The 13,472-nt window shown below is 41.2% G+C and overlaps 1 protein-coding gene across 2 annotated transcripts in view; it reads left to right on the top strand.

Annotated features, from left to right (window-relative positions):
• usp54b (ubiquitin specific peptidase 54b) overlaps window positions 1-10,249 on the top strand; it is a 56,529-nt gene extending 46,280 nt beyond the window's left edge. The window contains exons 16-20 of one of the 2 annotated variants that reach the window (XM_085416760.1): window positions 27-174; window positions 2,374-3,197; window positions 5,293-5,420; window positions 5,513-5,638; window positions 7,966-10,249. In XM_085416760.1, coding sequence (XP_085272886.1) covers window positions 27-174; window positions 2,374-3,197; window positions 5,293-5,420; window positions 5,513-5,638; window positions 7,966-8,052 — 1,313 coding nt within the window. In that variant the 3' untranslated portion in view covers window positions 8,053-10,249. Of the gene's footprint in view, window positions 1-26; window positions 175-2,373; window positions 3,198-5,292; window positions 5,421-5,512; window positions 5,639-7,965 lie in introns of those variants that run through there. The other variant, XM_085416759.1, reaches the window with a different exon arrangement.
• The last annotated feature ends 3,223 nt before the right edge of the window (window positions 10,250-13,472 follow it).

Here is a 13,472-nt window from a genome sequence, read left to right as displayed (position 1 = left end):
TCCTGCTCTGTTGTTAACATCCTCAGCTGTGCTCAGACCCCTGCATGAGGCTAACGCTCATAGCGGATTGGCTGTAGCTGCGTGCATGAGGAGCACTGGGGCCCCAATCAAACGCAGGCAGGAACAGGAAATGGAACGGGAGACAGGAAGCGCCCGCCCACAGGGCCCACGCAGGTACCACCACTGTCAACCCTTATGTATCCACAGCGGTGCCTGTCTCAAAATCACCTCAAAACCCCTCACTTCCCTCCCCTTCCTCCCTCACTTCGTGTTTGTCCAAGCTCAAGCTGTCCTCAAACCCACCTCAGGACTCCGCTGTGTGTGTCCTCTGGGTGCTGGCTGTGTAGAAACGCCTCAACACCCTCATGTGTGCGTCTTCAGCTCTGGCTGGACAAAATCCCAGAAAGCTTGATTTTGTAACCCACTAACCCAGCACTGCACTCTCACATCCAGCTCTGTGTATGTGTGTGTGTGTGTGTGTGTCTGAATGTGTACGTTTTCTAAAACACACACCCTTGACTATATACAGCAACTTATTATCCGCTTTGTGTTTGTGTGTTTGTTGCAATGCAGTAAAAAGCTGCTTTGCTGTTCTCTGTGTTGCCATCAAGAAGAAAAAGAGGGAGAGGGAGAGAGAGTTTCTCTCGGCTTTTCTGTGCTTCACTGCTTCCCTTCATTGTTGTTGTGCTGCTCTTTGTAGCTTTGTGCTGCCAAGGCTTCCCTCTGCTCTTTGTGTGCTGCTGATCTGTCCTTCTGTGCACTGCAAAGCTGCAGTCCATCACTGTGTTTCTGTCCTGTGTGCTGCCACGCGACTGCAGTCACAGATCCTGTGCCGCGCTTTGTTTCCGTGCTCTCTGCTTCTATGTTTGTCTGTTACAAAAATTCAGTCTGCTTTCCTACTGATGTGTTAGTTTTGTTGCGTAAGGAGGGGAAAGTGAGTTTTAACATCAGTTTCATCAGTTTTAATATTCAGAAATCAAAGTATTAAGAATCTGAGATGCACTGATGACTTTTGATAGCCAAACACACATAGTTTTAAAAATTCCCAATTGGATGCAACACATGCAAGAGACACGAGGCTTAATGATGAAAACATTAAAAGAATAGAACTGAAAGTTAGTTGAAAAGGTCAGTTTGGTTATTGACCTGCAGATTTTTTGCCAATTAATCATCCCAACTGTTTTCCTAGGAAAACTCACTGCATTTGTTTGTTAATTTGTTTATAGTAACCTGAATGTCTTTAGATTTTAAAAATATGCAAGTGCAAAAAATGTACAGAATGTCCTAGAAAAAAAGAATGAATATAGTGAGCTTTATTGTGAAGTTCTGGTCTTTTCTCAGGATCTTAGATTCTTACTGAGTCAGGAAATTAGATGTATAATCTCAAATGTGCCTTAAAGGGCGGTCATTAAACTCCTAAAACCTCAAATATTCTTTTGTTAGATCTTGTAATTAGTTTTGCTGCTCCACTCTGAAGAACCAGCACAGACCAGAGACTGATTGAATGTGCAAACTAAGCCATGTTAATATTGATTTTAGTCTGTGTTTCATTAAAACTGAACTTAAACTGGAGTAAAACTTTTTTTTTTCTAAAATAATAAATTGTAAATCCAAACTGTTAACAGCGAGACTGAGGGAAAAGAGGAGGTGGAGGCAAAGCTCTCAGTGTTCTGCCTCTTTTATTACCTTCCTCCTCTCCTCTATTGATCAACATAAGCCTCTGATTTATAGCTCAGTGCTGCAAAGCCTGCTGGGTAATTACTAACGCTGAAAAGAGACAGGAAAGTTAAAGTGGGGGACGGGGGTGGGCGCTCACATAGACACACGTGTGTCTGTGCACACTACACAGAAATGTACAGACTTTCTATTCACACATACAAGCACACACACGCACAAACATTAATAGTGTCTCATGTCTCTGAGAAAATCCACTAATGTTCAACATATATCATATCCCTCATTTATCAATATATGCAAATCAATAAAAGGATATGAGACTGAATTAGTCTATGTCATAGATTGTTTTCAGTGCTGATATACTGCACCAGTGCAGAGTAGTGGAAATCTGATTACATTCTGTGTAAGATGGAAATGCTCAAATCAGACACTTAAGTTTGTCATCAGTTAGTCAGTGCACCTGAGCTTGTGCCTGATTCATAAACAGCATGGCTGTGAAATCTCATACACGAAGCGATGCTTGCACAAGGCTGTTTGTCCGGTATGTAAGTGAGCTTGTGTGTGTGTGTGTGTTTGTTTACCTGATGTGCTGTCGTGACCTTCCCTCGATGCAGTAACTCACCTGACGTCAGAGCAGCTTTGTTTTTCTGTCCTGCTGCCGGCTGACTGACGCGCTCCCTCTTTTGTGTCCTCCAGTGAACAGCCTGGCCCGGTCCAAGTACTGCTGACGCCCAATCAGGAGGAGGAAGAGGACCAGGCAACGCCCAACAGGGATGCTGCTCTGGGCCAAGGCCAGAACCCGCCCCCTCCGCCCTATCGCCCCCCTCCCCCTCGACCCCCGCTCACCCTCAGCATCGCTCACCCTTGCGCACCTTCCAGCCAAGGGGAGGAGGAGGATGGATGCGCGGGCAGGAGAGGGGAGGAGGAGGAGGATGGGAGGGAGGGGACAGGGGTGAGGCTGTGTGAGTTGCTGCAGGCAGGGGGGGTGAGTGTCAGACCACTGGGGAAGCACTTAGCCATCTCTCTGCCCTCGCTTCCTCTGCGTCTCTGGGATACACAAGTCACACACACCGCACACCTTGAACCCACTCACGCACAGCCTCCCCCACCTCCTCCCCCTCCGACCTCTAATCCACCCCTGTCTTCCCCTCTGGAAGCCTCCGGGCAAAGGAAACCTCTCACGCCGCTCTGGCAACCACCGCGGCCCCATTCCCCCGCGGGCACTGCTCAGCATTGGCCGAGGGAAGAAGCTGCTTCAGAGACACGTCATTGGTCCTCCTGGAGTTTGGACCGCCCCGACGCAGTGGTGACACCGTACGAGACACCCCCAGACCGCTGCATTCCCATCAGGCCGCAGGCATCCAGTCAAAACTACAGCTACAGTTGCCAGTCCTCTCCAGGTCACTACAGCTCCCAGCATGCCCCAGGGCGACACAGTAATCCCTGCTGTGACCGCAAAGAGGCTGAGTTTTCTGAGCTTGATTCCCTTTACCAGGCCAGTCTGCTGGCTGGAAAGACAGGTACACACACACAGACACACATAGCCACCATAACACAATCTGTAACTATTGGAACATTTAAACCCACCATTCAGTGAAATTAATTGTGCTCAGAATATGACATACCGTTGTGGCGTAATGACTAAATTATTAATTTTCACTATCAACTTAAATTATATTCACGATGCAAATCTCCTGTTCCACCACATCCCAAAGGCCTCTGTTGGATTGAGATTTGGTGACTGTGTAGGGCATTTGAATAAACCAGTTCGAGATGATCTGAGCTCTGTGCTTGCTGGAAGTAGCCATCAGATGGTTGTGTGGGAAAATTCCCAGTAGATCAGCAGTTTCTGAAATACTCAGACCAGCCTGTCTGGCACCAGAAACATCTCATATTTAAAGAGATTTGTATTTTTGTCCATTCTGATATTTGATTTGAACTTAAGTTCACATTTTTGACCACGTTTTATTGCTTTCATATTGTATGGCTGATTCAATACATGTAGTGAGTGTGTTTGGGCCTTTTGATGTACGATAAAGAAAGGAATTAAGGATGTCATACATGGACTCTTAAGATCTTAGAAATTTGTGATAGATTTTTGACAATCTCTGCAAGTTTTATGGATTAAGAAAATTGGCAAAGTGGTGAAAAACACTAAATACAAAGACAGAAAGGAGGGAAATGTAGAACCACAGCGAGGCACATGTGAAAACAATAATAACACAGGAAACAACTAAATGGTGGAGACTACAAGGAATGTGACCGCATGTCTTTTATTTACAACATAGAAAACTCTTTTTGCTTGTAGGCTCACTTTTTGAAGCAAGCTAAAATGCTCCATAGATTTTTTTATTCAGCTGTAGTCCAACTATAAGCACATTTTTAATTTATGTCCTCAAGTATAAAACCGCTACAAAATTATATGTACGATCAACAGAACTTTGTGAACTGAAAATGAGGATTTTACACTGGTTTATACATGGGGACAATTTAACAATTTCAGTATTTTTTTTGGTCTGTTTACTGTAATTAGCAGTGGTAGCTGTTAATTTCCAACATGCACAACAGTATATTGTTGAGATTACCTCATGTTATATACTGTGCATATCAGTATGTAGTATGGAACTGAGACACAGTAAAGAGTACTGCAGTAAACAGGCTACTGCAGCAGATGTTACTGCTTTCCACTTTTATATTGATTTTTCTATAGGGTCACTTCTCTCTGTGTTAAATGTAAAATTTTAGAGACATTAAAGAAATGCTTTAAAAAAAACTTTGGAGTTTCAGTGAAGGCCTCGGTCTCGGTCTGTTTACTGCTTCGCAGGTAAACATCGCGCTGGCTCATTAAATATATACCAAGGATGTGAAACTTATTTTACATTGTGGGCACCACACTGTATCTCCCACTTTGATCCTAAATAGGACAAACCAGTGAAACTCCCCTTTTAGCCAGTGTAAAAAGTTTAATTACACATTTAATCTCTTAAATATGTCAATTTTAAAAAAAAGAAGACGTGCAATTTCAACTGTCTTTTACATGATAAAAAAAATGCTGCCGTAGCAAATGAAAGAAATCTGCATAACTTTTTGGGCATAAATTGTAAGAAATAAATGTTTAAAATGAATAAAATGTAGCTCATTGCCCAGACTGTGCTGTAATTATAAGGTTGTTCATTCACAGAACATTTCTTTTTATTCGTTTTTATCGTGGATCCATTGTAAAAAAAAACCCAAAAAAAACAGAAATTTCTATGATTGTAACTGATTATCTATTACTTATTTACATTGGTGTAGTATAAATGGCCATGTGGGAGGTCTGCTTTAGTGGGAAAAGTTGCAAAATTTCTGAAAATATAGTCCAAAATGTATTACCTCCTTCTCAAAGCCATCCACTGGGTCAGATTTGAGTCTTTTCCGGGATGATTCTGGCCCTTGTGGCCTTCTGTTTGACACGCCTGATATATACTGTATGTAAACATTTGTCAAATCATAAGCAAAGTTTGTTTAAGTTACTTATTAATGAATTCATGAACGACACAGGAAATGTAAGCTGTCAGTCTGACATAATTTGCAGACCACGCTCTGTTCATATTTTCACCATCTGTGTGTTCCCAGGCTGCAGCCCATCGGAGAGGCTCATATCCAGGGTGGGAGGGCAGGCTCGCTCCAAGACCCCCAACGCAGACATGGAGAGGAGTGCGTACGGGGCGGACTGCACCAGCACCCCCACCTACCTCAACAAGGCAACACCTACATAGTCCTTTGCAGAAACTGTTCATGGGTCATCAGTTGGATCCATTTTCCAGCGTCTGACAGACATTTTCTCCCTCTGCAGCCAATGATGTTGCGGGATTTTGGGGTGGAGCCTGATGATGGGGAAAACCTGAGGAGAATTGGACGCAGCCTGAGCGGCACAGTAGTGACCTCGCGCCGCAGCCGCCTGACTGCAACCCGCAGCTTTGTGAGTGTGACTACTTGGGCTCTGCTGCCTCCTTGCGGCTATGCTGTTAAACTGCACCTGCCTGATGTCTTGCGGTCACATTGCTTTTCCCTGTGCTCTTCTTCCCCCCTCCCTCCCCCCCGCTGTTTGTCTTGTTTCTTCCTTTTGTCCTGCTATTCTACTTGCAATCTGTCCTCCCGCTCTCTTCTTCTCTTCCTCTTCTGTCCTCTGTCTCTCTCAAAGGTGAAGCAGGCTGATGTCAGTGCCTCTCCTTGCTTACTTCCTCTCTTCTGAGTCCCTGTTGCTATTCCACCACTATCATCTCCTTCATCCTCCTCATCACCAACACCTTCTCATCACCACCTCCCTCCACTGCTTCACAGGTAAACACCGCGCTGGCTCATATGATGTTGCACTGTGTGTTTCGCCTGCATCAAGAGTGGATTTTTGGCTGGCTACTTTATGTGCCAGATAAGTTTGTTTTAGAGCAAAGTAAAAGTCTTCTCCTCTTTTTTTTTTTATTATTTTTCTCGTGAATATTCGCCTCCTGGCAAATTGGGCTCATCTGGCACAAAAGTAGGCTGCATATCCATATATCTAAAACCAGGGAATCCTCACTGATTTGCAAAAAATGTGAAGACCCAAAGGTGATTTTAAAAGAAATTTGGCCTGCAAATCTGTCATGTGTCCAGTTCATCTAAAATTCACAGAAGGAAATTTGAAATTCTGAAAAGTAAACACTGATACCTTGATTTAGAGGTTAAAAAAAGACACCTTCCCACTCTCTATAAGGAAAAAAGCTGAAAACAAGAGGGATGTCTTAAAAAGGCCCCCGAAGCAAAAACATTTCAGCCTGTTAGGTTTTCTGTTACGTCAGTATTACACACGACATATCTGCAGATGTGTCGGCTCTGTTTGCATCATATTAGTTTTTAAACTCAAATTGTGGTGAATAGTTTGACAGGCAGAAGTGTCGTTTCAGGTTTTTACACTTCAGCTTCACAGTGCAAAAATAACACCTCGCTGTGGGAGCTGAAGCTAATGCGCATCGATCCAAAGTATTTTTACAAGCTGCTGTACATGTCACACACCAATGGTCTCTCTTAGCAGAGAAAAACATAAGAAGAAATGATAATTTCTAGTAATTAATTAGCAGTGCATTCAAAATTCTCACTAAATCATGGCTTAAAACAATTGGTTTAAAAAAGTCAGCAATTGAGTAATCAGGTTTTCTTCAACTTCTTAATCTAAAAATATACATGCATTAAATATTGGAATATATGTGTAGTTTTTAACATACAATTTCTTTATGTCTTATGGTTGGTTGTATGTTATAGGAAAAGTTATGCATCTGAGCTGTTATTAGCTTATAATAAACAAGCAAGGGAAAAAAAGGATCAACAAGCATGCACGTTGGTCCTTTTGATCTTTTCTGTTTTAAATTCAAGGTGAAATTATGCGTAACCTGCCTCCCAGCACTATGCTTTTACTTGCCAAATGCTCTTGGCTGTCTTGCATTGCGCTTCATTCACATGTGCAGGTCTTTAGACTGCCTCAGTTTTATGCATAAACAGTGCTATATGCTGTTTTCAGAAACCAGGATATGCTAGATACAAAAGATCCTAAATAAACCGTGCACTGTTTAGAATATGCATGTATACACAGTGAAGAATGACCAGTTTTTAAATGTTCCATATAAAAAGAATCAAATGTGGAATTTAACAGATTTTACTATTTAGATTATATGAAGCTGAGGGTGATGCACTGATTGGGAAATTCTGCATCCATACTCACAGTTTATAATTTAATCTCCCCATTTGGGCCAAAGAAGCAAATAAATGCTGATTATAAAGAAGTAGCATGGCTGTTCTGAAATTTTAGCCTCTATCACCACAGGTTTTTTAAATTTTTATTTATCAACAGTCAAATATCTGTTAATGACATCTTAAAAAGAGGTGTCACTGCATCCTGCATTGTTTGATATAGATCTTATATATATATATAGATATATAAGATTCTGCTTTTGTATCGATGTACAAAAAGAAAAGATAGCGTAGTATTTTTAAGGTGTCCCACAGGGATTTCCCCTGGGATGCTGTACAGCTATAGTTTATCAGATTGTATGGGACAAGTTTAAGTAGAGCTTGGGGAAATAATTCTTGAGATCTTTGAAAACTGTGTTTAAAGCATCAGTGTGTGACAGTTTGTGTCTTTTACACTCTGTAAATCCCATGATTGAAGATACATGTGTAAAATCGAAGCATGTGTGCATATTCCTGTGAATGACCACATCTGTCATGTTTGACGTGCACCTTCTTACTAATCTGACCTTTTATCTTCATGTCCAGGAGCTGTCGGACAGTTCAGGGAGTTTCTGGCTGTGTCTGACGGGGGTCAAGCTTTCCTCAGACCATGGTCCTTCAGTGCTTCACTAATATCTTACCGCAACCCGTCCACGTGGGTCCACAACCGCTTCACCTTGACGGACCTGGAATCGGCTCAGGAGGATCGACTCAGCTCCTATCCTGTTCCTCCTCCTCCTCCTTCAGACGACATGCACACGCAAACACATGCACGCACACATGCACATCTGCACTGACGTAGAGCCTCCCTCAGCGCCTGCAGCACCCTGCTTTAGCCCCTTCTTGCCTTCCTCCCTTCCTCCTCCCCCTACTATTCTGTCTATGCAGTCACTCTGACCCCCAACTACAACCTCAACCTTTCCCCCTGCTTTCCGGGACTGTTTCTCGTCTCCCCCTGGGGTTTTCAGAGGGTTTCCAGGTGAGCTTGCTGCTTTTAGCAGTCGCTCACCAGCCGCATCCAACTAGGACTAGAGCTCTCTGTAGACTCGCCCTCCAACCCACAGGACCTTTAGCTCAGGGGGGGACTCTAACCAAGTAGCCACGCCTCTTCCTCTCTCTTCACGGGCATTTCTTGTTGGACGCACACGTAGCTGAACTAGGTCTGTTTCAGATGGACAGCCATATTTTTTTCTCTTTTTGTTTTTGGGTTTGTTTTTCTTCCTGTGTGTGCGCACAGTTAATCTGCCGAGACTGAACTCTCTAATAACTAAGTCGTGTACAGAAAACTCACATATGAAACCTGTATGTTAATTAATAAGACCTTATGGAATGTTGATAATGATAATTAACAAATATTGATAAACTTAAAGTGATACTTCCTCATGTCTGCATTTCAAATAGGAGTGGAGTGCACTTCACAAGTGTCTAGCTGGAGTTTCTGCCCCCAAACCGCTCGCCGACCTAATGACAGCTCTCCCGTTTCTACCGGGAGCTTGAACAAGAAAAGCGCTTCCTTTTTTCTCTGCTTCTTTCCCTCTTCTTTTCTTTCTGCTCCTCTTTTCTTGCTCTCTTATATTCTCGCTTGCTTTCTTTGTTCCAAACAGGAAACAGTAGCACCAGAAATAGGCCAGCAGCGGAGGAAAGTCTAGAAGGAATGAGAGAATGTAGGTTAGGAAACCCTTCTCTTAGGCTTTTAACAATGAAAACAGATGACTCAAGTGCACTTTGCAAGGTGACTCGGCAGAAGTGCACTTTCTGAAGGCTATTTGAACGTGGAGCAGCTGGAGAGAAGTCGATGCCGTTTGTTTTCACTCCAAGGCCTCAGGTGAACTTCAGTGACACTTATGAATTCACACTTTATTATTCCCCTCCCTCCTCCCACTGAAACTGGTTTTGAGACCTCAGATGTGTTCAGAAAAATGCTCATCTTCAACCTAAGACAGTGACATGTCTAATATGAACATGCTTTATATGATAGATATGTATTAGAGGTATATTTTCAGCCAGTGAGCTATCAGAGATGTCAACCATTCCTCAGTTGTATGAACAGTTATTACGACTTAATTCACTCTTCCCTTTATTGGGTAGCATTCTGACGTGTGTAGAGTACTTTTATTATATGCTTTATTCTGTTAAATATCGTATAAACTAACAAAGTCCTTATTAAACAAAAGGCCAATGTAATGTTCTTTAAGAATTTACTGATGTTGAATGAACGTTGTAACTAAACCAAAGGATGGCACCTAACTCAGAGAGTTAAAGTAAGAATTTATTTTTCCATTTAGGTTCAGATTTTGTGGTTGTATTTTTGTTTTTTTCTTCGTTTTTTTTGTGTTTTTGGATTTTTTTTGTTGTTGTTTTTTTGGATGTGGGAGAATGTAGCCAATTGTAGCGCATGAGTCCGCTATGCAAATCAACCTTCCCTCACAGTCCTTTACTGGAGACAGTCAGGAGGCAGACACGCCCACCCCTCACGGGTGCTCTCATGGACTCTGGCAGAGACATGGAGAGGAGGAAGAGAAGAGCTCATGTTTATTGCTGCTGGTGAACTTTGTTGTTCTGCATCTACTGCTATGTTTCAACCAATGGAATGCAAAAAGAGAGCAACGAGGACGCAGAGAGCAAGAGGGAGAAAGAGCGAATGAATGTAAACTAAAGGATGAAAGTGTGTGTTTGCGTTAGAGGAGGGTGGGAAGCTAACTGACAAAGATGGTTATTTGTGGGTGTGTGTAGACTTTATGTGTCAGTTCTGGGGTGGTGTTGCTCGGGGAAAGAGGGAACCTGTATTTTTGCAATAAAGTTATTAACAATGCACTCCCAAAGGGGGCGTAACCACCGTAACATGTGTTTCATTATTTGTTTGTGGGGAGGAGAGCGAAAAGAACTTAACTTTCAAGAAAAAAGAAACCAACACCAGTCTGGTCTTAATCCAAATTAACAGGAAAACTAATTAAGCTCTTAAGCAGTGTTTTTCATATATTTACATATAATACACTAATCTACAGCTAAAATATTCCTCAAATATAGAAAATTTAAGAATTTTTGGTCAGTGAAACTAATAGTAATGCTTAAAATTAGTGTTTCAGCTCATCAAACAAATTTAAATATTACACAAAGAAAACACAAAATGCAGTTTCTAATGAAGGTGTTTATTATTAAGGAGGGAAAAATCCAAACTTACATGACCCTGTGTAAAAAACTAATTGCCCTCTAAAACCTCAAATTAAGTTGGTTAGGATGTTCAGGAACAGCCCAGCAACCACCAAGGCTCAAGTCTGTCATGAACTGGAAACTGCTGGAAATCCAGCGTCACTGTCCTCAGTGAAGCAGGTTTTTCTGTACATCACTATGGACCGAGAGCATGCCAACCAAGAAAGATGTCCCAGCTACAAATTCTATACCTTCAAGCTTGATTTCCAGCTGCCCACATGGACAAACCAAATAAAAAACAAGACATATCTATGGAGGATTTAAGGTTAGACAAGCATGGTGGTAGCGTGCTCTGAGACTTTTTTTTTTTTTGCTGTCAGTAATCTTGATACATTCCACAAAGTGGATGGAATAATGAAGAAGGAGGACGATCTCCAAATTCTTCAGCTTTACTGCAAATTAACAGCTAGATGCTTGAAACTTAGACATAATTAGCTGTTCCAACAGGACAGTGATCCAAAACTGGTTTTCAAATCCATCAAGCAGGATGACGTTACACTTCTGGAATGGCCGTTCCATAGTGCTGATTCTCAACCCTACCTAAAATTTATGGTCTGTGCTTAAAAGCGGGGTTTTTGCCAAGAAATCAACCAGTTTGAATTAACTCTACCAGTTCTACCAAGAAGAGTGGTCAAATATTCAGCTGTAATTATGCCAGAAGTTTATTGATGGATTTATTTAATCACTTAAATATTCAAAAACGAAATAAAAAATATTCTGTATATTCTAATACAATTTTTTTTTTAATTTATTCAGGGATCATTTATATTGTTTAGGGATCAGTAACTGACCAGCGTTAGTTCCTGCAGTACTTGAAAAAAAACTGCTACAAATTTTTTTTTGCATCATATTTCTCTTAAACAGTGTTTAAATGTGTGTGAAACTGTGAAGCTATATTACTAATGTCTTCCATTAGGTCAGTCTGCAGTTAGCCTGCCTACCACTAGATGTAAGCAGTGATACGCTGGCCTGCCACTTGCATTTACCCGCTACAATCAGTCACTCCCACTCATGCACAGTAGTGTTGATATAATTCATAAGCACCCTCACAAACGCACACACATTGCACTTACCCAGGCAGCCTTTTATTATTACTACTGAACGTATGAAACTGTGTGTTGAGGAAATAAATATTTTACATCTTTAGCAAATGCAAAAGATTCAGAGTGAGATGAAGAGATGACGGAAGCCATGAACAGTGCAATAATCAAGAAGATGCACACTGATGATGAAGTGAATTTTGTATAAGTGATGATTATTTATCAAGAACACAACTGAGCTTCCATAATGAACACATGAAAAATATATTTTTATATAGCTACTCAGAGAAAGTTGATTGATCACATATAAAACACACAACATTGCATTAATTTGATGTCATGCCACTGTTTCTAGTTGGAGTCAGAATAGAAAGTGGGATCCTTTCAAATTTAATTAATGAGATGTTGCTAAGAGAAGTGTGTATCTTCCTTGCAAATGTCTTCAGCATTAGTCAAGCAGTCTGACCACCACAGCACTGCAGAAAAATATTCATGTAAAGATTAATCTTTATCAGTTTGTCAGGTAAACTCTGAGTTTTAATTTTCGGTTACACCTTGTTAGACTGCCTGCATCCTCTCTGCAGCACTTTATCTCTTCATTCTTATAAAACTAAACAATAGAACTGAAGTGAGAACCGCAGTTAGAAGTAATTTCAACCTGAGAACAGTAGTGAAAGGAAAAGTAAAGACAATAAGGCTGCACTAAAGGAAGTGGGTCAGAATAAAGAGAATAAATGGAGATGATACCTTCAACAAAGATACTAGCATAAATGATTCAAGTGTCTTTCAAGGCTTTGGTTTTCTGAAAAAAACAAAACAAAACAAAAAACACTGAAGGAAATTGCAGTGCCACATTTTCACCTTTTAAACAAAAGTGCCGCCGATGGATAACTGAAAGAAGGGGAAAACAGAATTGTTAAGAAGACTGATGAGCCCCTGGATGAGCAAACGCAAACACTGAAAAGGCAAAGCTAACTGCAAGTCAAAGAATTTGTTGTGAGCCATGAAATCTACATCAGGAATAAAACAAGACTGCTGCCAGCTTCCAACTGTGGATGACAATACATTTACTTTGGGGAAGATAATTGTCTGTAATGATAAAAGCTCTCACTTGCTCACACTCATAGCCCCACTTAGTGTTGATTCTTAACACCGCATACTGGTGTGAGGTTTTATGAAGTTACATGAATCCCATTTTGCAGAAGGCCAGAGCGAACAATTCAAAGAAGAAAAGAAAAAAACTGAGAAAATAAAATTACTTGACGATGGGCTGAAACTAATCCAGACAACCTGAAGGTAATTAGGAACATCTTAACTCCTGAATGCTGATCCGAGGTCAGCGCACAGCACTGAGACAAGAGGTGTGATGAGGCACTTCGAAAATGAGTGTGAACTGTTGCACCTGTATTAAAAAAACGCAACTATGACGTCAATACATCTGTGACACTATCAGGTCATCCGAGCTCAGCAGGAAGAAAATTTCTTTTGCTGTGCAGGGTAAAAATCCCAATCTTGGCATTTTCTTCACTGAGGAAGTGGAGAAACAATTCCACACAGCTGGGGAGAGAGGTGGCATGAATCATAAGTTTTTTTTTTAATTTTAGGTTTTCTTGTTCAGTTCTTGTTTGGTTGGATTTAAGTACCAAAACTACTTGGTTAAGTCTAAGAAAAAAAACACAGTTTAGCCATTATCCTTTAGCATCTAATTTAGGAACGTCTACACACCGGAAAATGATACTTGGGACTTAGGTCAGTTTATTTTCCAGAATTTTCCTTTCTCACAATCTCCACAGCAGGAAAAAA

The sequence above is a fragment of the Rhamphochromis longiceps genome, linkage group LG8, assembly GCF_057381845.1.
Source record: "Rhamphochromis longiceps isolate RC_006_pf linkage group LG8, R_longiceps_female_GT1.1, whole genome shotgun sequence".
In the NCBI taxonomy this organism is placed as follows: domain Eukaryota; kingdom Metazoa; phylum Chordata; class Actinopteri; order Cichliformes; family Cichlidae; genus Rhamphochromis; species Rhamphochromis longiceps.
The sequence above is the reverse complement of the archived record's forward strand: the minus strand, read 5'-3'. Positions and strand labels throughout refer to the sequence as shown.